The sequence below is a fragment of the Mus musculus genome, chromosome 14, assembly GCF_000001635.26.
Source record: "Mus musculus strain C57BL/6J chromosome 14, GRCm38.p6 C57BL/6J".
NCBI lineage: Eukaryota > Metazoa > Chordata > Mammalia > Rodentia > Muridae > Mus > Mus musculus.
The window spans coordinates 7814414-7836125 of record NC_000080.6 but is presented as its reverse complement, the minus strand read 5'-3'; the positions used below and the strand labels follow the sequence as shown (position 1 = coordinate 7836125).

The 21712-nt window shown below is 46.2% G+C and overlaps 1 protein-coding gene across 3 annotated transcripts in view; it reads right to left on the bottom strand.

The window, feature by feature from the left end:
* The window catches only part of Flnb (filamin, beta), a 133668-nt gene extending 115463 nt beyond the window's left edge, over positions 1-18205 (bottom strand). For 2 of the 3 annotated variants that reach the window (NM_001081427.1, NM_134080.1), the window contains exon 1: positions 17683-18169. In NM_001081427.1, coding sequence (NP_001074896.1) covers positions 17683-17974 — 292 coding nt within the window. In that variant the 5' untranslated portion in view covers positions 17975-18169. Of the gene's footprint in view, positions 1-17682 lie in introns of all 3 variants that reach the window. The other variant, XM_006518050.2, reaches the window with a different exon arrangement.
* Positions 18206-21712: the final 3507 nt, after the last annotated feature.

Here is a 21712-nt window from a genome sequence, read left to right as displayed (position 1 = left end):
GGAAATACAACAGTTACATGACCAGTCAGTACTCCAGGGCAGGGAACACAGACTGGATAAATCCCACTGAATCCTGAGACTTTCCTGGGACTGCTGGGAGCAGGGGGCCAACCTTCTTCCTCAAGCCATATGACGTAGGGCAGTAGGGCCTGAAACTGTTAGAGCGACTGCATCCTACCACATTCTATCCAAAGTCTGCCTCTATTGCTTTTTGTCTGTGTGGCAAGTCACACGTTTGGTGTGTCAGTTCCCCTACCTATAACACGGAGATGAATAAGTGGGAGATGTGACTATTTGGTACCAACTTGGCTCATAGTAGGTGTAGCTTATGGGCTAGCTGTGGAATGATGGTTGGAAAGGTTTTATTCTGCTTTTTTAAGAAGCCTCTACCAATGCTACTAGTTAACCCATGTGGTGGGAGTATGGGGACCTTTGCCTATTAGTTACAAGAACTATTTACATGAAAACTTAAAAGTTTTGTAAAAGTAACTAAAATGACTGTCACTTATACCAACCATCTTTAAAAGAAGAGTATTTTTAAAACCCAAACAAAAACCAAGCTGGGCATGAAGGCACACATCTGTAATCCCAGCACTTGGAAACCTGAAATGGAGAGATATCAAAGTCCAGGTCAAAGTTCAAAGGAACTTTGAAGGCTGTTGCATAGGTCCACAGGTATGCTCTGTCTTCATATTGGTAGTGGTACCCTTCTATGTGAAGGAATGTATATCTAAGGGTGAAAGGGTATCTGCCTGCAAGTATGATAAAGTACCCTTTACTATATCTGAGTTGTAATAAAAAAAATGTTTTTTGTTTGTTTGTTTAAAATTTTAAATTTAGAGACCAGAACACACTCTACTTGTTGAGGACCAACAGAATTAATTTGGCCAGTGCAAAGTTTAGGTCAGAGTGCGACCCTCCCTGCCATTCATTCCTGGTCAGATTATCCCCTACTCTGGACTTCTACCTACTTTTAGAGAATGCAAATATCTCAGTAGTACCTTGGAATACTCTGAAAAACATCTTCTCTCAGACAAAAGGCTATTGACGGCAGGTTCCTGGAGGCAAACTTCTGGGGCTCTGTGTCTTTGGGAACCCCAAGCTTATCATGTTCACTAGCAACAGGAGGGCCTTATACTCCTAAGGTAATTAGCTCAGGTCTTTCAACACAGCTGTGGGGAGGACTCCTACTCAGCATGAATGGCTTTTGTCTTACTATCATATCCCAACATCTTGAGGATGATCTATGTTCTTTGTTACAAACTGGGCTCAAACTTGTATGCAAGACATCCAAACAGAATAATAGACGCAAGGCATGTTTCTCTTTTCCATGGTCAAATAGAGAAATGGGCTCTATCAATCCATATATTTGTCTTGTTAGGTTGAATCAAACTCCTCCAAACCTCCTGATAAGCGAGAACTACAGCTTTGTGCCACCATTTCTAGTCAGTTATGCTTTTCTTTCTTCCAGGACTTTGTACGTGCCAGGCTACTCTACCACTGAGCTACATTCTCAGCCTTTTTATAAGGGAAATCGTCTATACAAACACACCGAACAGGGAAATTATAATATGACACAATTACCATTCAACAGAAGAATTAAATACATGAAGAATCAAAACCCTCTGCATACCCCCTCCCACTTTTGTTATTGAGACAGGATCTCACTATGTAGCCCTGGCTGGCCTAGAACTCTCTACACAGACCAGGCTGACCTCAAACTCTCAGAGATCCTCCCCCCACCCCAACCCCCAGGGCTGGGATTTAACAAATGCACTACCACAACCAGCTGTGTACCTGGACTGTATGCCCCAGTTACGGCACACATACAGCCTGGCAACCACACAATTTGTTAGCGGTCATTCCCATGAACATATATATATATGTATTGGTTTTGCATACACATGCAAATAAAACTTAACACAAACAGTATCGCAGCAAATAATCTTTCAGTTTGCTTCTTGGACCTACATCATGTTTTACAAAGCAGACTTAGAATAAATAAATGGGACGTAGACCCTCCTGACAATTGAATGGATCTGTCCCGGAAGGATGACGTGGGTGGTGTAAGAATCTATACTCAGAATAGGGTATAATTTTGTTTGTTGTTTGTTTTGGTTTTTGTTTGCTTGTTTTTTGAGACAGGGTTTCTCTGTGTAGCCCTGGCTGTCCTGAAACTCTCTCTATAGACCAGGCTGGCCTCGACCTCAGCAATTCACCTACCTCTGCCTTCCAAGTGTTGGGATTAAAGGGGTGAGACACCACCTCCAGCTCGGGGTACAACTTAAAACTTACTCATTGTTTATCTCCATGGTCTCCAACCACAGATAAAGGGGGAAACCACTGTAAATTACTAATGTAATCAGAGCTGCGTGGCTACCAGTCATGATGCATCAGAGATGTGGTTCTCCCCGCAGGTCCAGTCCTCCATCAGGTCTGAGCAGGCCAGGAGAAGGGCTTAGCATTAGTGCGCTCATGGTTACTTTCCACAAGCTCAGCTGCTCATTTCCCCCTTTTACTACAAGCAGAGAGGCCTCCTGCTGAGCAGAGGCAAGCTGGCTGCTACTTTATAACACTGTTTTGGGTTTATTTATGGTTACCTTCCATTTACTCAGTGATGTTGCTTTTCCATTATGATAGTGACACAAAGTCTCCTTTTCAATTACATCTGTTGTAAAAGTGAGTCAACTGCAGGCGGAAATAAAATTAAGTGAGGATGAAATGGACACCGCCATAGAATGTAAAAGTAGGAGAGGGGAGGTGGCTCCTTTACTGTCCAGAGTGAGTCCAGGAGAGGCTGGCCTCATTCCGTTCTTGTTTTTTTACAGACACAAAAGTAAGGTCAGAGAAGGGGGTCCTAATGAATTTAGCGATAGACCTGGGAATAGGAATAGCTAGCATGGAGCCAGGCAGTGGTGGCCCACGTCTTTAATCCCAGCACTTGGAAGGCAGAGGCAGGCGGACTTCTGAGTTCGAGGCCAGCCTGGTCTACAAAGTGAGTTCCAGGACAGCCAGGGCTACACAGAGAAACCTGTCTCGGAAAACAAAACAAAACAAAACAAAACAAAACAAAACAAAACAACCAAACCCACCCCACCCCTGCCAAAAACAAACAAACAAACAAAAACAACAACAACAACAACAAAACCAAAGAAAAGAAAGAATAGCTAGCCTGAGCCTTGGCTAAACAGCTGCTGATGCTATTGATACATTGACCTGCCCGAGCTGGAGAAACAAAAGCCATTGTGCCCCGTTGACTGACTCATTCCTTCCTGTGCTTAAACAGATCTGCCTTCCTCACTCAAGAACCTTTACCAACTCTACCTTTGGGAAAAGGGCTGGATGTTCCCTGGGCACAGAAAAGAAAATGATGATTATTATGTTGTCCTATCAGTCAGGAGTCTAACCTACCCATGGAATCAGCAGGCAAATGGAGGAAGCAAGACGCAAACACATCCCTTCAGCCTGGTAGCGGGGAGAACTGAGGACACTGCAGTCACTTCCCAGATCCACTCCTACATTAGAATCCACAGAATTCACTATGGCAGCCTCCTACGCCCATCCCGATCCAGCAACCTTCAGGGATCTTCAGGGTAGTTCCCGAGCATTACTGTTAAAGTACTACCATAAGCTTCATAGCACAAGGTTGGACTGTGCTAGGGTTAAGGGCATACCTAGGACAGTGAAAGTGCTGGTGCCAGGTGGCACAGGCTGCCCTACAATGTCCCAGACATAAGAGCCTGGATTAAAGTGAGAGAAATTGATACCCAGGGCCAAGTCCTGGACTGCTAGTCTTCTATCCGGGTGCTGGGTGGAAACAGATGGCTCACTTTGCTACTTTGATCCACATGAAAGCATGCAAGGCAGTCAGCATGGCCTTGTGGTTGCAGAGATTGATACTGGAAAGACCTTCTTGTCTTTCTAGCTCCCTACTGCTCCTAATTTCCACTAAATCCTGACAAGACAGCAGGAGCTGCACCCAGGACATTAGCAGAATGCACTTGTTTTTGCAAGATAAAGTGGAACCAGTGCTATGGACAGAATCAGCTATCATTTCCTGGGTGCTTGCTAGGAGCTAGACACACCAGAGTGTCTTTTTCTACCCCACAACTACATGAGGGAGAATGTTGTGGGGGGAGGGTTGTCCCTCACTTCCTTTGGAGCCCAGACTGGCTTTGAATTCACCTGCCTCAGACTCTCAAATGTTACCTCCCTCCCCTCCCCCTTCTGGTAGAGTCTATGTTGCCCAGGCTGGTTTCAAACACTCATGCTCAAATGAGCCTCTAAACCTGAGAAGCACCTGGGATTACAGATCACCTTGCCTGTCTGGAGAGCAGGAGAGAAACATCTTCCTGTGGCCAGTCAGAGCCAACAAAAAGGTGATCAGCATATTACAATTCTTTCAAAGGCCATCTCTTATACAGACAAGGCAAAAGCAAACATGCAAGAAAAGAGAGGGGGAAATGGCCCAGTCAAGAAAAGTGCTTGCCTCTAAAATATGGAGGTCAGAGTTCAATCCCCAGCACTCATATAAAAAGCCGTCCTACCTGCCCCCCCCCACATAAGCACATACACACAGCATCAAAAGAAATAAATAAAACCTTTAAAAGAAGGTTGTGAGATAGCTTAGCAGACAAAGGTGTTTGCCCTGCAAACCTGGCAACCCAAATTCAATCTCTAAGACCAAACTGTAGGAGAGAACCAATTCCCACAAGTTGTCCTCCAGCATCTCCTGAAGTGATGTGATGTGACAATGCATGCCTGCCCTGGCCAATCAAGTACTCACTCGCACATGCAATAACAACAAATACATCCTTTAAAAAACAAAACAACAAACAAACAAACAAAAAACAAAGAAGGTTGGCAAGATGCCCGAGCAAGTAAAGATGCCCACTGCCAAGCCTGAAGATGACTCAGATTCCATCTCTACAACATACACGGTGGAAAAAAACAGAACTACCCCCCCAGAACTATCCTCTGACCTTTACACATGGGGTGTGACTCACATACACATATACACATGTGCACAGGTACACACTCTCACACACGTACACACACACATGCTTTAAATTTGAAAAAAAATGGGGGGGGGATATTGTAAGAGACAAAAAGAATGGATTAATGAAAGAAAAGGTGAAGAGCAAAGGAGCCAGTAGGGAAAAAAAATTAAAAAAGGAAAATGATTGTCCAAACTGTGGTGGTTTGGATGAAAATGCCCACCAAAACCTCGTATATCTGAATGCTTGGTCCCCACTTAGTAGAAGTGTTTGGGAAGGATTAGGAGGTGTGGCCTGGGATGGGCTTTGAGCTTTTAAAAGCTATACCATTCGCAGCTCTCTTGACCTCCTACATACAGATAAGATATTAACTTTCCTCTACTGTCCCAGCACCATGCCTGCTTGCCTGCTGCCATGCTCCTCACCAGACTCCAACCTTCTATAAATTACCTTGGTCATGGTGTCTCATCAATGAGAAAGCAACTAAAATACAAACTGATAAGAAAAGTAGAAGAATCTGTCAAGAGTACTTGGCATTGCCAGGAGTGGTGGCTTCTGCCTTTTATCTATGCCTTAGGAGGCTTGCCCCAAGTTTTGGACCTGCCTAGGCTACAGTGTGAGATGCTGTCTTTTTTATTTTTTATTTTTTAAAAAGGCATTAGCTTTTAATCTCAGAACTTGGAAGGCAGAGGCAGGCAGATCTCTGAGTTCAAGGGCAGCGTGGTCTACAGGACAGCCAGAGCTACATAGTTAGATCTGTCTCCAAAAAACAAAAACAAACAAACAAAGAACAAAACAACAACAAGTAAAAGTGCCATCATTCTTTCTATCTTTAAGGCAAGATTGCCCAGAAGGCCAGAAAATGCCACTAAGGCAAATGGTAGCTAACCAACAGATAATCAAAAACCCAGGTGACCTCTTCTCTTGATAACAGTCTCAGTCTCCCAGATTTGACCAATTCCTAGCCAGGGTAAACCTTCCTTGATAATGAGATTCCTTCTTCCTCTAGCCCGAGGTGACCCTCACCAATGAAGGAAGGGTACGAGAAGATGGGGGATGGGTGTGATTTATGTGACATTTATGGTCCTCCAGGACTGGAGTGCTATTTCAGAGTGCTGTGACAGGGCAAACAAAGTACTTCCAATCAGAACACTCCAGAAACCCTGCCCCAAGACTCCCAAGGAAGTGGCAGGGTCATTCTGACCCTATTGTCTTAAGCACTTGGAACGTGACTATGTCAGAAGTAGCTATCATTCCATCTCCTTTGCCTCACTGGAAATAGAAATGGGATATTCTGTGGGTCTGGTGTGCGACGGGGAAAAGTTCCTCCATAAGAGCATGAAGCCTTCCGGCCAGTATGGGACAATCTCTACAAGTCCCTAAGAGGGCAAGGGAAACCAACTAGGCTGTCCAACTCTGTCCTGCCAGGGGACTTCTGAAACACAGTTTAAACTGTGGGTGTAGCCGAGTAACTAAAAACTAAACTGAATATCTCTACTGGGCAGCTAAACATGAGACAAAAATTGCAACAGTTACCAAACATAATAACTGTTATTAACAGACCCTGGCAGTCCCAATAAAAGTTGGTCCTTAAAGCTTTTAAAACACAGGAAGTAGCTGGAACACCCCTGCTCCATGGTTGACCAAAACATATTCCTGAACCAAGAGACTTCCAAACCATAATGAGGGGCAAGTAAGCCATTCAATGTTAACGCTGGTCCAAGCACAGTTAAAGCTCAAAGGTGAATCTGGTTACAAACACCAGTGTGAGCAATGAGTGCACAAGAGCGTTCCAGTCCACAGTCTCATTCCTGAGAAAAAGCACCTCTCTCTCCTCACTTACAAGCAAAAAGAGACTGTATGCCAAACTCCCTGAAAGGAAGCAAAATAATTCACCCAAGTTCTTCACAGGGAAGAGCCATGCTTTTCTCTGTACTTAATTTTTTTTTTCAAAATAAATAATTACAAATGTAAATTTAAAAATTATATTTATGTATGTAACCATTTTATTTTATTTTATTTTATTTTTAAAGATTTATTTATTTATTATATGTAAGTACACTGTAGCTGTCTTCAGACACTCCAGAAGAGGGCGTCAGATCTTGTTACAGATGGTTGTGAGCCACCATGTGGTTGCTGGGATTTGAACTTCAGACCTTCGGAAGAGCAGTCGGGTGCTCTTACCCACTGAGCCATCTCACCAGCCCCTGTATGTAACCATTTGTGTGTGTGTGTGTGTGTGTGTGTGTGTGTGTGTGTGTGTGTGTGTGTGCGTGCACATGTGTGTATGTACATGCATCATGTTGGATATGTGGGAGAAGACAGAGGACAATTTACAGGAGTTCTTGATCCTTCTAACATGTGGGTCCCAGGAACTGAACCCCAAGCATTTTAACCCCCTAAGCCACCTCACCAGCCTACAAAAATTACCTTTCTTTCAAAAACATGCTTGAGGCTAAAGAGACGGTTCAATAGTTAAGAATACTGACTGCTTTTCCAGAAGACCCAGGTTCAATTCCCAGCACCCCCGTGGTAGCTCACAACTGTCTGTAACTCCAGTTTCAGGCGATCTGATGTCTACACATAGACAAACATGCAACACACCCCTACTAGCCAGCTGGGTGTGCCTCAGTTTCCTTACCTCTATAAGGACATTTTAACAATAATTGTCTTTCAAAGTTGCCATGAATGCTGGGCAGTGGTGGCACATGCCTTTAATCCCAGCACTTGGGAGGCAGAGGCAGGCAGATTTCTGAGTTTGAGGCCAGCCTGGTCTACAAAGTGTGTTCCAGGACAGCCAGGGCTACACAGAGAAACCATGTCTCAAAAAACAAAAACAAAACAAAAAAAGTTGCCATGGGGCTTCCTTTAGCTATTGTTGGAAAGTCTTTATAACAAGGCCTGGTTCTTTGCAGATACTCAATATACACACTCTACTTCTTATGAAGCGGTTGCTATGACTACTGGGCTCTGAGCCTCAGTGGCTCACTATTAAGTTCATTGTCTGAGCTTCACTTGAGAAACCTTGCTTTCTAACAGGTGACCGTCAACTGTCAGTGACGAGAGGATGAGTATGAAGGACTGAATCAAGTTCAACATCACAGATCCAAAAGTTGGGAGTTTGTCTGGGACACCCACAGGTCACACTATACAATTGTTCCCGCTTTAGCAACAAGATGCAACAAACAAACAAACAAACAAACAAACAAACATATTACAAGCAAATCAAAGCACTGGGCTTATTACTCAACCCATTGTGCTAGAGACTGTTTATTTATTCGGCAAGTTATTTCTTAAGTGCTAAGCTCAGAGGTAAGATATATCCCTGGAACAATTACAACAGCAGAAGAGACCAAGTCAGATGTTAGAGAGGGATACGGGTCCTAAGGACAGGGAACGGACTCTCTATCTACTGAAGTAACAACCCTGGAATATCGGAGAAAACACATAAAGACGCACACAGAGGATTGTAGTAAGAGAGGCATTGCCGGAAGTAGAATGCTAGGCCCTTCCAGTAACAATCCCCCTGCCCCAGAGTCATCCCATCCCCAGGTGTCAGTTACCCCCCTTCAGCTGCTAGGAGGACCATGACAAGCCACCCACGCATGCTTCTAAGCCTGGATCTACCTAGCTTCTGTATTCCTGACACTTCTGGGTCCTGCTTCCAGATGACCTGAAGCATCCCTGATCTTTCCACTGTGCTCTGCCTCTTTCTGAAGGAGTTTTCCCTTCTAAGCCAGGGAACTACCAAGTCACAGAGACCTGCATAGAAACAAGGTGTGTGGTACATCATAAGGTCAAGGTCATCTTTAGTTACACACCAAGTATAAGGCCAGCCTGGGATACCCTGTCTCAAAAAATGTCTGACCCCATTTCTTGCTGCCTTATTACCAATAGTAACTCTTCCATTTATTCTCCAAAAATGCTTGACAGGCTGTGGGATGCCGAATCATTCTTGATTCCTTTGAGCCTGTTAAGTCCCTCCAGGAACATGCAAAGAACTCGGAATGATTCACACAAGAACTGTGGTACCAACATGACAAAAACCAAACTGTTGGGGATGGCTTGCAGAGGGCGGGCAGAGAGGAACATGATTTTAGCCACTCAGAACCTTTCCTACCTCCACTTGCAAGGGAGGCCTGACTGTCCCAGTCACACTCAGCACAAGGTGGAAACAAACACCATTTCTTCTTTGTGGAAGGAAAGCCAACTGCTTGAGGGTTTTTTTTTTTTTTTTTCCATCTTAAAAATCTCAATTTATGTGTCACAGCAAATTTACATACTCCTTGCCACAAATCCCCACCCGTTTCCCTATATAGTGAGGGTGCCAACATTCCAAGCAAAGTTCCAAATAATTCCAACCTCATTGGTTGCCTTTCTATCAGAGAGGAAATTCCAGAAAAGTTGGCTGGCATGGCGAAATCCTTATGAAAATACCCAGTAAGGTGACCGGCCCATTTAGTCAAAAGAGCTTCCAATCTCCATGAGAAAGGGAATTCATGCCAGCATAAAGGGCCTTCAGAGACAGAGAACAGGAGTGCGGTGTAAAAACCCAGACCTTTCAACAAGCCAGCCCTGAACTACTCAGAAGGCTGAGCCCTGAATGGGCCTTCAGACCAGCTTCTCTGGGGGTGGAGAAGGCCACGGGCAACACAAGCTGAGCTTCAAGCACACAGCTTCCTTCCTGCTGGTGGCCTGCCTGAGGCCAGCTGAACAATGAACAGAAAGCCACTTGGTGGAACGGCAGGCCAGAGCCACACAAAGAAAAGACCACTGCCAGACCTGTGCGGAGAGGAACACTGCACCCCCCAGAAAACACCTTCCCCTGGTTAATGTTTAAAGGTAGCAGAAAAAAAGGGATGTAGGCGAGGTCATTTCCAACATAGCACAGCTGGGCCAATGTCCACCAGTGCTCTGCTGACACAGCCAGCTCGACACATCCCCCACCTCGGTCCACACTTGCTTTATGGCAGGACAGGAGCCATAAGAGATTCCTGGGAAACCTCCTTCCCCACCTCTGGCTTCTAGGCCTCACAACACAAAGCCCCAAACAGCTGCCTCAAAGCAAACAAGTTTTTGCTGTTCCCCACTGCAAACCAAAGGCAAAGGATTCACAGAAATATCTAAAGACACTGTGGAAAGCACGCTGCACACGCAATCACTGCTCCCTGGTGTGGTGGCCGGTAAGGCAAATGTGCACAAAGGTGGGTCAGGAAATGTCATTCTCTCCCTACCTCCCGTAACTAGGGATTGAACCTAGGTCTCACGTATTCTAGCACTGATCGCTATCCTCGTCCACACCCCACAAACCTATTCTTTTTCCACTTCATGCTGAGACAGGATCCCACTAAGCTGTACAAGCTGGCCTTGAATCTGTGATGCTCAGCCTCCTGAGCAGCTGAAGCGGGGTCATGAAGCTCAGCTTGTAGCAGAAAACGTTAGTGTTGCATTAATCAAGCACAAACCAGTAAAGGCTGAAGCAAAACAAAACAAGAAATAAAGCAAACACCACCACCAACCAATCAAGGAGAAAGTCTCTCCCATAACCCCTTTCTACAATAGACCCATTTACCTGGCCGTGCACAGTCTGACATGAAAACACTTGACTCTCACAGATCAGGCTAAGTAAGCTCTTGACCCTGCGACAGGAGTCATCCACAAAGTTCATAGGACAAGACCGCACACTTGAATTACGGCCCCCGCCCCAATAAAAAGAAGAAAGGAACACAATTCATACATAATGTCTTAAGTCAGTTTACAGTTTTGCATGGGTCACATTCATAGCCACCCTGGGGGACAAGTGACTTCTGGTGAGACATAAATTGCAGTCTGCACCACACCTGACTTATAAAGGGAGGTGGGTTTCAGCCTGAGCTTTCTCATCCATAAAATGCAAAGATACAACACTCAGAAGGTGGAAACAGGAGGGTCACAAGTTTGAGAACAATCTGCACTGTAAAGTGAGAGCCTATCTCAAAAATAATAAAGCATTAGAGGGTTTGCAATAAGGCAGAAGAGATAAGAATTGCACAGAGCAATGCCTAGCAGACAGAAGGCATGAAAACACTTGGTGTTATAGGAGAGGCCGTGGGGGCACAGCTCAACATTGAGCACAGCAGAAGCAGGAAGGAGGCAGAGCTGGTTCCAAGAACAGAAAAATAAACAGAACCACACCACTGTCCCTGCCAAGGTTTCTACCTGAACTACTCAGAAAAATCAGGTTCTGGGGGTGGGGGAGGAGAATCGGTCAGCCACTGCGAGTACAGTGCAGCTTCGTCACCAGGGTCAAGGGCCAAACTATGTTCCTGCTTACGGTACAGAAGAATCTGGCCAAGGACGTTCTAGAGCATGGGGACCGGCAGGAGGAGGGTGAGTGGCAGCAGCGGTTCTGGGGTGACCTTTGCCACTGAATACAGGCAAAGCAAAAGTCTTATCCAATTACTTTATAACAGTCTGTAGAAGTGATATAACAATTATCATTTATCAAAGAAAAGCACTAAAGGCAAACGCTAGCAGGTAGTGTCTACAATTTCAGTGATTTGAAGGCCAAAGCCAGCCTGAGCTGTTGTCTCAATAACAATCTAACAAAACATACTGAAGATGTGGAGTCTTATATAGAGCTCGGGTTTTCCCAGCTCCAATTGTCACGCCAAGCAACACAACTAAAATAACCAGCACCCCCGTCTTTACCTCCAATACCCACCCTCACTTGCCATTTCGGCACCATAGCCTACAGAGAACCACCTGGTGTGTTAATCATCTTTCCCAGGAAATGCTCTCCCTAGGTCATGGACTCAGTGTCCCGTGTAAAGCATGAGTCCCACCGCAAGGCCTCTGAAGAAATGCCATTGCTCATTATATGATGAAGCCGAGTCTACTCTGCTCATTGGCACACTCAGTAACTAGTTACATGAATGATATAAGAGCTGATTTCTAGTAGAATATCATGCACGGCAACTGTAATCATTATTAAAGTAGGAATGGTACCCATTTAGGTTGAAATGGCTCATTCCATCAGGCTTAAGGCGGGGTTATAATTCAGATCCAGCTTCTTAGAATAAAAAAAGAGTAAAGTTAAACATAAGATAATAAAATAGACGAAGTAAGAGAGAAAAGCCAAGACACTAAGGGTATAACATGTTAGTAGAGAGGTTGTCTGGCATACAAAAGGCTCTGTATAGATTTCAAATTGGAAAGAAGAGGCGACATTATCTGCAATTCCAAGGCTAGCCTAGGCTACATGAGACTCTTTTTTTTTTTTTTAAAGATTTTTTATTTATTATTATATGTAAGTACACTGTATCTGTCTTCAGACACACCAGAAGAGGGAGTCAGATCTTGTTACGGATGGTTGTGAGCCACCATGTGGTTGCTGGGATTTGAACTCTGGACCTTCGGAAGAGCAGTCAGGTGCTCTTACCCACTGAGCCATCTCACCAGCCCGAGACTCTTAACAAACAAAAAAATTTAACAATGAACATATTAACATCTGTGTGTGTGTGTGTGTGTGTGTGAATGGCAGGGTCTCATGTAGCCCAGAGTAAGTTTAGATCTGCCATGTAGTTGAAGATGATCTCAAACTTTTGACCATCTTGCCTCTACTTTACCAAGTCCTGGAATTACAGGTGAGTGCCACCATGACAGGTTCACTCAGTTCTGGGGTTCAAATTCTGGGCTCTGCATATCCTAGGCAAGAATTCTTCCAATTGAGCTCTAGATCCAGGCTGGTCGGATTTCCACTCCCTGCCACTACTCTATAGGGACTACTTATTACTTTCCTTCATTTTACAGATAGAAAAGCCACGGTTTAGAAAAATTAAAGCAACACACTAGAGCTGTTATGGAGCAGAGTGAGAGCATTACAATCCAAGCAGTCTAGCTCTTGAGTCCATGCCTGGTCAACAGGCCTAGAACCTGCTGATTCTATGTATATAAAAAGTAAGATGTCTAGAATCCCTTGCCATGGTCAAAAAGCTTTGGGTTTGAACACCGTCAGCAGCCCACTTTGTGTTGCCTGCTCACAGGGCAGAACCTGGACCCGTGGGTCAGGGAGTGCCTAAAGACATACTTGGCTCCATATAAAAGTCCTTCTTCCCACAGACCCTCCAAGAATGAAGGCAGCCACTCACTGGCATGCTGGCTCCACCATTGTTAAAGCTTAGCAGAGGCCCAGCAGCCACCATCTGGAAGTGATTTGGCCCAGAGATTCCTGAACGGGGTGGGAGGTTGGAATGACAGGCGCCTGGAGCTCCTGTCCAGCTCAGAAACAAAGCTGGTGTGAATGGATCCTGGGGGCAGCCAGAGCACAGCAGGGTCACCCCCTTCCAAGAGTAGACATCCTCTAAGCAGCTCCACACTCTATTTTAGCAAGTAGGATCAACATTAGCCAGCTGAACTGGCCTCCGAGAGCGCGGCTTGCAGCTTCAGTCCAATGCGCACACCCTTCCAGCCCAACCCGAGATAATCTCATAGTAGCCTGTCTAGTTAACAAGCACTCACAGAGCACTCGCTATGTACCCTGCACTACTCCAGCCACTTCAAACAATAGTTTTGTTTTGTTTGTTGATTGTTTGAGTGCTTTGCTTGCATACATGTGTGTGTGCCTAGTGCCTATGGAGTTCAAAAGAGGCACACTATTCCCTGGGACTGGATTTACAGATAGTTGTGAGACATCGTATGTGTGCTGAGAATTGAACTCGGATCCTCTGCAAGAACAGCAAGAGTTCTTAGCTACTAAGCCAACTCTCCAGTCCCTGTTTCAGCCACTTTTAGGAATATTAACTTTTATTGCAAGCAAAAGATATGTAAAATTATCCTTGCAACAACTTTTCTAAGGTGTTATTTATTATTTCTCTTTCAGCAATTAGACAATAGAGGTGTAGAAAATTTTTAATAGTTACTTTGTGGCAAGAGAGAATTGACCGACCCCCTTTGCCCTTAATATACCTCACAGTAATGTGCTTCTGTCTTGTTGCAAATGGCCCTGAATTTGTCAATTCTAACAAATTGAGATTTTGCTACATAAGTACTCTCTGTGGCTCTTAGATTTCATGGTCCAAAAGAACACAGTGGCTTTTGCTTGCTCGTTCATAAGGAATCACAAATGGGAACTGCATCAGATTAGTGATGAGGAGACAAAAAGAAGGAGATGCTAGTGGCATGGTGACCCAGCCAGGGACCCAAAGGCTTAGGAACTCACACTAACAGTGCCTAGGTTGACCCTGTGCATCAGCGTCAGCTGCATCTTGTAAACGGGGAAGAAGAAAATCCTTTTTCAGAGGACCAAACCATAATAGATTACCCAAATTTCTAGCAGCCTCAATTGTCATTCTTGGGCCTGGAGACTTCTTTTCTTTCCAAAGTAAGCTGGGCTGCCCAAAAGTCAGAAAGATTTGTGGAGAAAACAAGTAAATAATACTGCCAACTCCTGACAAAAACCCTGTAACCAGGCAGGCTGAGCCTCTCTGCGAACTGCTCAAGACATAGGAAACTAAACAAAACTCTCAATGTTGGGATAGCGCCTAGGGTGGGACCAACTTCTGATAAACCACAAATGTGAGCAAACAAATAGCCATGGCTGTCTTTCAGAAGTTATTGGCAGATATGTCACTGGCCTCTGGCAGCTGCTGACCATCTCATGTCTCACAGCTGGGTTTACGGACATGATTCTAAAGGTTCTCACAGTGTAAACTGTTGGGCGTTAGCCACGGTGTACAGCGATGCTCTGAATTCATCCAATAAGCATCCCCCGTTATGGAGTAAACATGAGCCCCCGGAGAACAAGAATGCTCAATAAAACGCCACCAATGGAGACAGCAGCTATTCCTCAACAGTCAACCAACCGCAAGACAAAACACCTCCTGACAGTTACAACATTTAATTCCAGGAGATGTCATCACAGCTCAGAGGATTAATCTTGCCTCTCTCTCATCAAAGACCCCCATGATCCCTACCTACTGCGTCTGAGGCTAAGGTTCAGACTGTGGATATCCAGCTTCAACACCCTGGAACTGCAAAGTGTAAGTAAGCTCTACCAACCCTTCTATGCAGGGAAGAGGAAGGGAGGCTGTATTGGCTCTCTGACACTAGAAAGAAATCCACTCGAAGTTCAAATTCAATAGCTTGGCAATCATGCATTCTGGGCTCCGTGGGCTTCCTAGCCCTGTTGCCTCTAGAATTTGGTTCATTTCTGTTTCCTGTCTTTTTAAGTAGGAAACACTAATACTAACAACAGCATCATTAACAACAGCAACTGCTTTCTAAGTAACATGTGGCAGCCTAGGACAGAACTCAACCCCTGCCTGACCCTCTAGGGGACTGTTAGAGAAGATCATTATCAGAAGGACATTAATTGATATCAATTGATTGATTATCCTGGCTATTCAATGGGAACAGTCAACAGAACATACAGTGGGTGGCCCTAGTAAAAACTGTCATGGCAAGCACAAGACAACACACGCGAACCAAGGTCCAAGCCAGATGACATTTTTTTTGGGCTGGTCATTACCTATGACATCTATCCCTAGGCCTAGGCTCCATTTCTTCCTGCAGCAGTCTGGGCCCCTGGCAAGATGGATAGGTCTCCAGAGGCTGGAAAACCTGTTTGCTGAGAGATCTTTCTGGAAAGCAATAGGGAGGCTAGGGAGGAGTTGTATGTGGTCACACCCTCTAACCTAGGAATACTACTCTGGGGAATATGATCCAAGAAGTATTTTAAAGAGACAAATCAAACAGTACAACTTGTGAAGGACTACTGACACAGCTGGCCATGGGTAACAGATGAATGGAAGATAACTGTGAGATGTTAGGCAATGGGGGGCTCAGGCCTCAGCAGGTTCGAGTGGAAATCATGAGGACCAATTAGAAAACTGTGAGGGACCACCAGGCAAGGCCAGAATGAGACCCACAAGCTTGGAGGAGCATGGCTGGGAGCAGCAGCCCACGAGTAAACAGCTAGTCAATTAGGAAGTCCTTGATTTTCTGGGGCTGTGATTTCTTTTCTTTCTTTTCTCCTTCTCCTTCTCCTCCTCCTCTTCCTCTTCCTCCTCCTCCTCCTCCTCCTCCTCCTCTTCCTCCTCCTTCTCCTTCTTCTTCTTCTAAAAGCAGTTCTGTCAGGTTTAACTCCTGGTTTAATTTAATTTTCTTTGTTGAGTTAATGAAATACATATAGCATTTAAAACAATGGATGAAGGCAAGTCCAGCTCAGCCAGGCAGGCTTTGAAAATCACTCTTCATAGGAAAGTAGAGTTCCTGTAGAATTCTGAGGTCCTCCCTCCTCAATAAAAGAGATGCCCACCCCCCATGTGATGCACCCCTGGCAGCTTCCTCCACTGAGAACCCACCCCTGGGAGGGAGAGCTTGCTGGGAGGCAGGCTGGTAGCTAGCGGCCTGGCCCCAGGAAGTAGCAAGCGCATCTACCTGCCAGCACAGGTGTGGGGAAAGTCCAGGGCGAGGCCAGGAGGAGGCTCAGTCCAGAGGGAACCCCTTTCCACTAGAGAAAGTCCCAGAAGCCACACCCACCTTCCTTCCTTTCTGTCACTGGAGTCACTAGAATGGCCTTGCTTCCTCAGGAAGAAACCTCAGCCCTAAGAATCCCTTTCACGAAGTGCACACATCCTCTACATAATACTTTGCACACCCACTGTGTACGGAAAAAAAAAACTTTCATAAATAGATGCTATATGTGCACACACGAATGCCTACGGGGGCAAACAAGTGAGCCCGGGCATAATACACACCTCCCTTGTCCATCACAAAACACATTCTCAAGAGCCCTGTTTTCTCTTTAGAAGCCTAAAGTACTCGAGGTCTTAATTCTCTCACCCAAGGCGGGAGGAAAAAAGCAGGACTCAAACTCTCTCAGGAAGACCCAGGAAAAGGGGGTGGGGACTGCTTTACTTCTAAGTTGGACCACATTGGAGGTGGCCCTGGGAACGTCAATTAGCCCGGTAAACGTCCCCTCTTCTGTAAAATGGGCCTAAGAACATCTCAGGCCACCGGACGTCAATAACTCAGAGAGCCACACAGCCAGCGCCAGTCAAGCCCTTTTCTACACACATTAATTATTATCAACCACTAAATTATCTCAACCTGAAGGAACCGGCCAGCGCTGAGCCAGAGCTAGGAAGTGAGGACATTCCCCTGTGACGCCCCTTCCAACCTCAGAGCCCACACCCATTCCGGTCTAAGAAGGGGAGGGTCTCAGGTCCTCGTCTCCACCTAGGTGGTGAGATCCTAAGCAAGAGAGCGGTCGCGGTCGCGTCCTAGGTCTCCACGCCCAGACTCGAAGCCAACGCCCTTTCAGCCGGGCGGGTCACTCAGCTCTAGGCGCACCTGGCTAGCGTAAAGTAGGGATTTGGTACTTGAGTCCACGGCGTTGTCATTAGGGTCAGCAGACGATTTCCCCAGCAATCCCAGGAGTTCCCGCAAATTAAATTCCAGGTGTGACTGGAAGGTCTGAGTGCTTAACCCACCCCAACACTGCAGCGGCACCGCCAGGAGCACCGTGTCGAGCAATCACGCCAGGTCCCAGCCCACAGATGGCACCGCGGAAAGGCCTATGTTCCTAGGTCCTCATCCCAGGACCATCTCCCCCTCCCTCACACCCGGGAAGCGATGCGCAGTGGGGCGCGCTGCCGGATACCCCCCGATTACTGCAAATTTAGGGCCTGGCCACAACACTCACCAATGGACACGAGCTTAATGCTTTCGTGGTCTAGGAACTCCAGAGCCACAGACACATTCTCCAGCTTCATCTGTCTGAAGGTGGGCCGCTGATGGTACTTGTGGTGCATGCGCTTCTGGCTGAGCACCTCGAGCAGCGCGATGAGCCGTAGCCCGTCGCTCAGGTCGGTCTGCAGGTTCCCGATGCGTTTATTCACACACTTGAGGTGCTCGTTGCACCAGCGCGTGAACGTGTTCTGCTGAATCTTCTTCCACGGCGCGTCCTCCGCCAGGTCTTTCTCCGTCACCGGCATCCTGGAGGCAGAGAGTACGCGGAAACAACGAGCTGCAGGGACTGAGATGAAAAGCCCCAAGGGCCCGGGGAAGGGGAACTGAGGCAAGTGGGGAGAGGGTTAGAAAGCGCTGCTATACTAGCCGCAACAGGATCAGGACTGCCTTCGTCCGTCCCCGGGCGCGAAGTAGCCTGGCCTGGCGCCTGCGCGCTACGCCGCCCCGCCCCCGAGGCTCCGCCCCGTTTCTACCCTATAGAAGCGAACTCCTTAGCTGCGCTCGCCCTCTACGGTCCAAAGCCTGCATTACGCCGGAGGGTAGGGTGGGGTGGTGCTTCCTAAGTATCCCCAACCTGATGTACTGCCCAGCAAGGAGAAAGTAACTTGGGAAAGGCCTAGAATAAGGGCACACGAGGAGGCGGGGGACTAGCCTAGAAGGAATGGTTGCGTCAAGAGGGAATATGCCACCCATCTATAGGTTCAGTGAGAGGAAAGTGTTTTTCTCAGAGTCTGCACGTAAATTAGACACGTTGATTTCTAAATGAAAAGGAACTCAGAGCTGGGCGTGGTGGCGCATGCCTTTAATCCCAGCACTTGGGAGGCCGAGGCAGGCGGATTTCTGAGTTCGAGGCCAATCTGGTCTCCAGAGTGAGTTCCAGAACAGCCAGGGCTACACAGAGAAACCCTGTCTCGAAAAAACAAAAACAAAACAAAACAAAACAAAAAAGAAAGAAAGAAAAGGAACTCAGCCTTAAAGTCCAATACCACGTCCATCTGAGTAGCAGTAGTGAAAACGAACTGTTTTCTATGGCTATTAGAAGTTTTTTGCTGGTGTAACACAGATTTCCTGTCTTGCATGTCAGTAAGTTAGATGTCCCGTCTGGGGTTCATTGGCCCAAGGCATTTCTTGCTGGAGCTTCTGGGAAATAATCTGCTCCTTTGCCGTGCCAGATTCTAGACGCTAGGTGCATGTGTTGGCTTACGATGCCTTTCTTGTCTTCAAAGCCGGTAAAACAAGGCACAGATACCTTTTTCACCCTGTCATCTCCTCAGTTCTCCATAGTCAGGTCTTCCTAGAACTCTCTTGAAGACCCTGTTGACTGTATTAGGCAAATTGATTAGTCCAGAAGATCTTGTTATGTTTTATTTTTTTTAACTATGATGGCCAAGAAAGGGCCGGATAAATGGGTCATGGCACCTACTGACCGGTGTCCCTCTTCTCTTCCCTTTGCCTGAGAATTCAGTTCCTTTCTCTCCACATCCCAAGCCTGGTAGCCCTCAGCTCAGCTTGGCTGTCTCCCCCCTGGCCCCCCAGTGTCGAGGAGCAGATGGAGATCTAAGGTCTCGAAGAAACTGAAGATACGTGTCTGACATGAATGATATCTGTTCCATGCTGGTCTGCATACCCCAGCAAGAGGTCTAGAGTGATCTCAACTACAGCTGAGTACCTGGTGTAGAATTGCCATATGAGATGTAGACGACAGATGAGTGAGTGGGTGAATGGATGGATGTGTGCTTGCAGACTGAGGGGGGCAGCCTTCATCCTGCATGCAGAATCAACTGGGGTGTGGGACACCCATCGTGTGAGACCTACAGCCTGACATTTCAGGCCTGAAGAATCTACATCCTGTCCCTGCCCTGGGTGGGGTGTTTGCTCTACTCATTTCCACAAAGCAATTAACTGCAAACATATCAATCCAAGGAGATTGATACTAGAAAGCCCAACAGTCCTTCCTGCCTTATAAGGAAGCTCTTGTCACTGACCTCTGCTGGTTCAGGCTCCCAGTGTCTGCTCTCATTCCAGCTTTTATACTTTCCTTTGGTATGGAAGAAACAGTAATAATACTAGGAGAACACCTCACAGTTTATCTTAGTGACTTAGCTTTCTGAGTCCTTATACACCCAGGGAGCGAACCTGGATCCTTAACTTCATTTTCGTTTGCTTGCCATTTTCCTTGTCCATAACATCAGATCTAATTATCTCTCCAGATTGAACTCCTGAGAGTGGGTGTGGGGGGACCTTTGCCACACAGAACTTGGCTCACTTACCCCTTCCTCCTGGAGGGAAACGTCAGCTATCTACAGGGTGTCACTAGACCATGCAACCGTACAGTCGAGTACAGAACAATAGGGCAAAGCTTCTGGTCCTATATAAATACAGGTTGTATATGTGTATATAATTACCTGTCGGTGCATAAAATACCTCTGGGATGATTCATAAGCAAACAGTAACCAAATTCATAGCCAACATTACGTTGGCGAGACAGAGTCCTTATACACCCATTTTCTTTCTTTTCTCAAGATTTATTTATTGTATGTATATTTATTTATTTAATGTCTATGAGTACACTAGCTGTCTTCAGACACACCAGAAGAGGGCATCAGATCCCATTAGAGATGGTTGTGAGCCACCATGTGGCTGCTGGGAATTGAACTCAGGACCTCTGGAAGAGCAGTCAGTGCTCTTACCCGCAGAGCCATCCCGCCAGCCTGGGAGAGGTATTTTCTTTTCTGCAGTGTGCTCAGTCGTGTGCAGCTCCCCTCCCCCAAACAGGGTCTCATATAGTTCATGTGAGCCTCAAACTCCTCATGTAGCCAAGATGGCCTTTGAACTTTTGATCCTCCTGTTTCCACCTCCTATGTGCTAAGATTGCCAGCATGTATATCACAGTGGCCTTAGAATTTTTTAAAGTCAATTAAATTAATATTTGTAAAATTCAGATTTCAAGTTGGAGGTGAACTCAGTGACTGAGGTCCTGTGTAACAAGCACAGTGTTGCTTGTTGGTGGAAGAAGCTGGCAAGCATCCCCCTTACTCTGTGGTCAAAGTCAGCCTCACCTGTGAATGGGGAACAACGGGATGCCACAGACCTCCCCTCCACAGGATATGGTGACAGGGGCACTTCATCTTTGGGTTGTTCTTTAAAACACTTACTAGAGACCTCTGTCTGCCTTGAATTTCAAAGAGGGAGAGGATTGAGAGTTTGAGATCAGCATTGGCTAGCCTTAGCAAGACTCTGTCTCTAAAACAGTAACAATATTATCCTACACACACACACACACACACACACACACACACACACACACACACACAAACACGCACACGCACACACATTCACTCACACCTGGGGCTAGGTAGGTAGCTAAGTTGGTAAAGTACTTTCTGCATAAGAATAAAGATTGCTACAACCATAGAAAAAGGCAAGGTATGGTACCCCCAGGGCTTGGGAAGTGGAAGATAGATCCCTGAGGCTTGCTGGCTAGCCAGTCTAACTAACCTATTTGGTGAGTTCCAGCCAGTGAGAGACTCTAATCAAAAACAAGACTGTCTTAGTCAGGGTTTCTATTCCTGCACAAACATCATGACCAAGAAGCAAGTTGGGGAGGAAAGGGTTTATTCGGCTTACACTTCCATACTGCTGTTCATCACCAAAGGAAGTCAGGACTGGAACTCAAGCAGGTCAGAAAGCAGGAGCTGATGCAGAGGCCATGGAGGGATGTTCTTTACTGGCTTGCCTCACCTGACTTGCTCAGCCTGCTCTCTTATAGAACCCAAGACTACCAGCCCAGAGATGGTCTCACTCACAAGGGGCCTTTCCCCCTTGATCACTAATTGAGAAAATGCCTTACAGTTGGATCTCATGAAGGCATTTCCTCAACTGAAGCTCCTTTCTCTGTGATAACTCCAGCTGTGTCAAGTTGACACAAAACTAGCCAGTACAAAGACAAACAAACAAAACACAAAAAAGGTGATGGCTTCTTA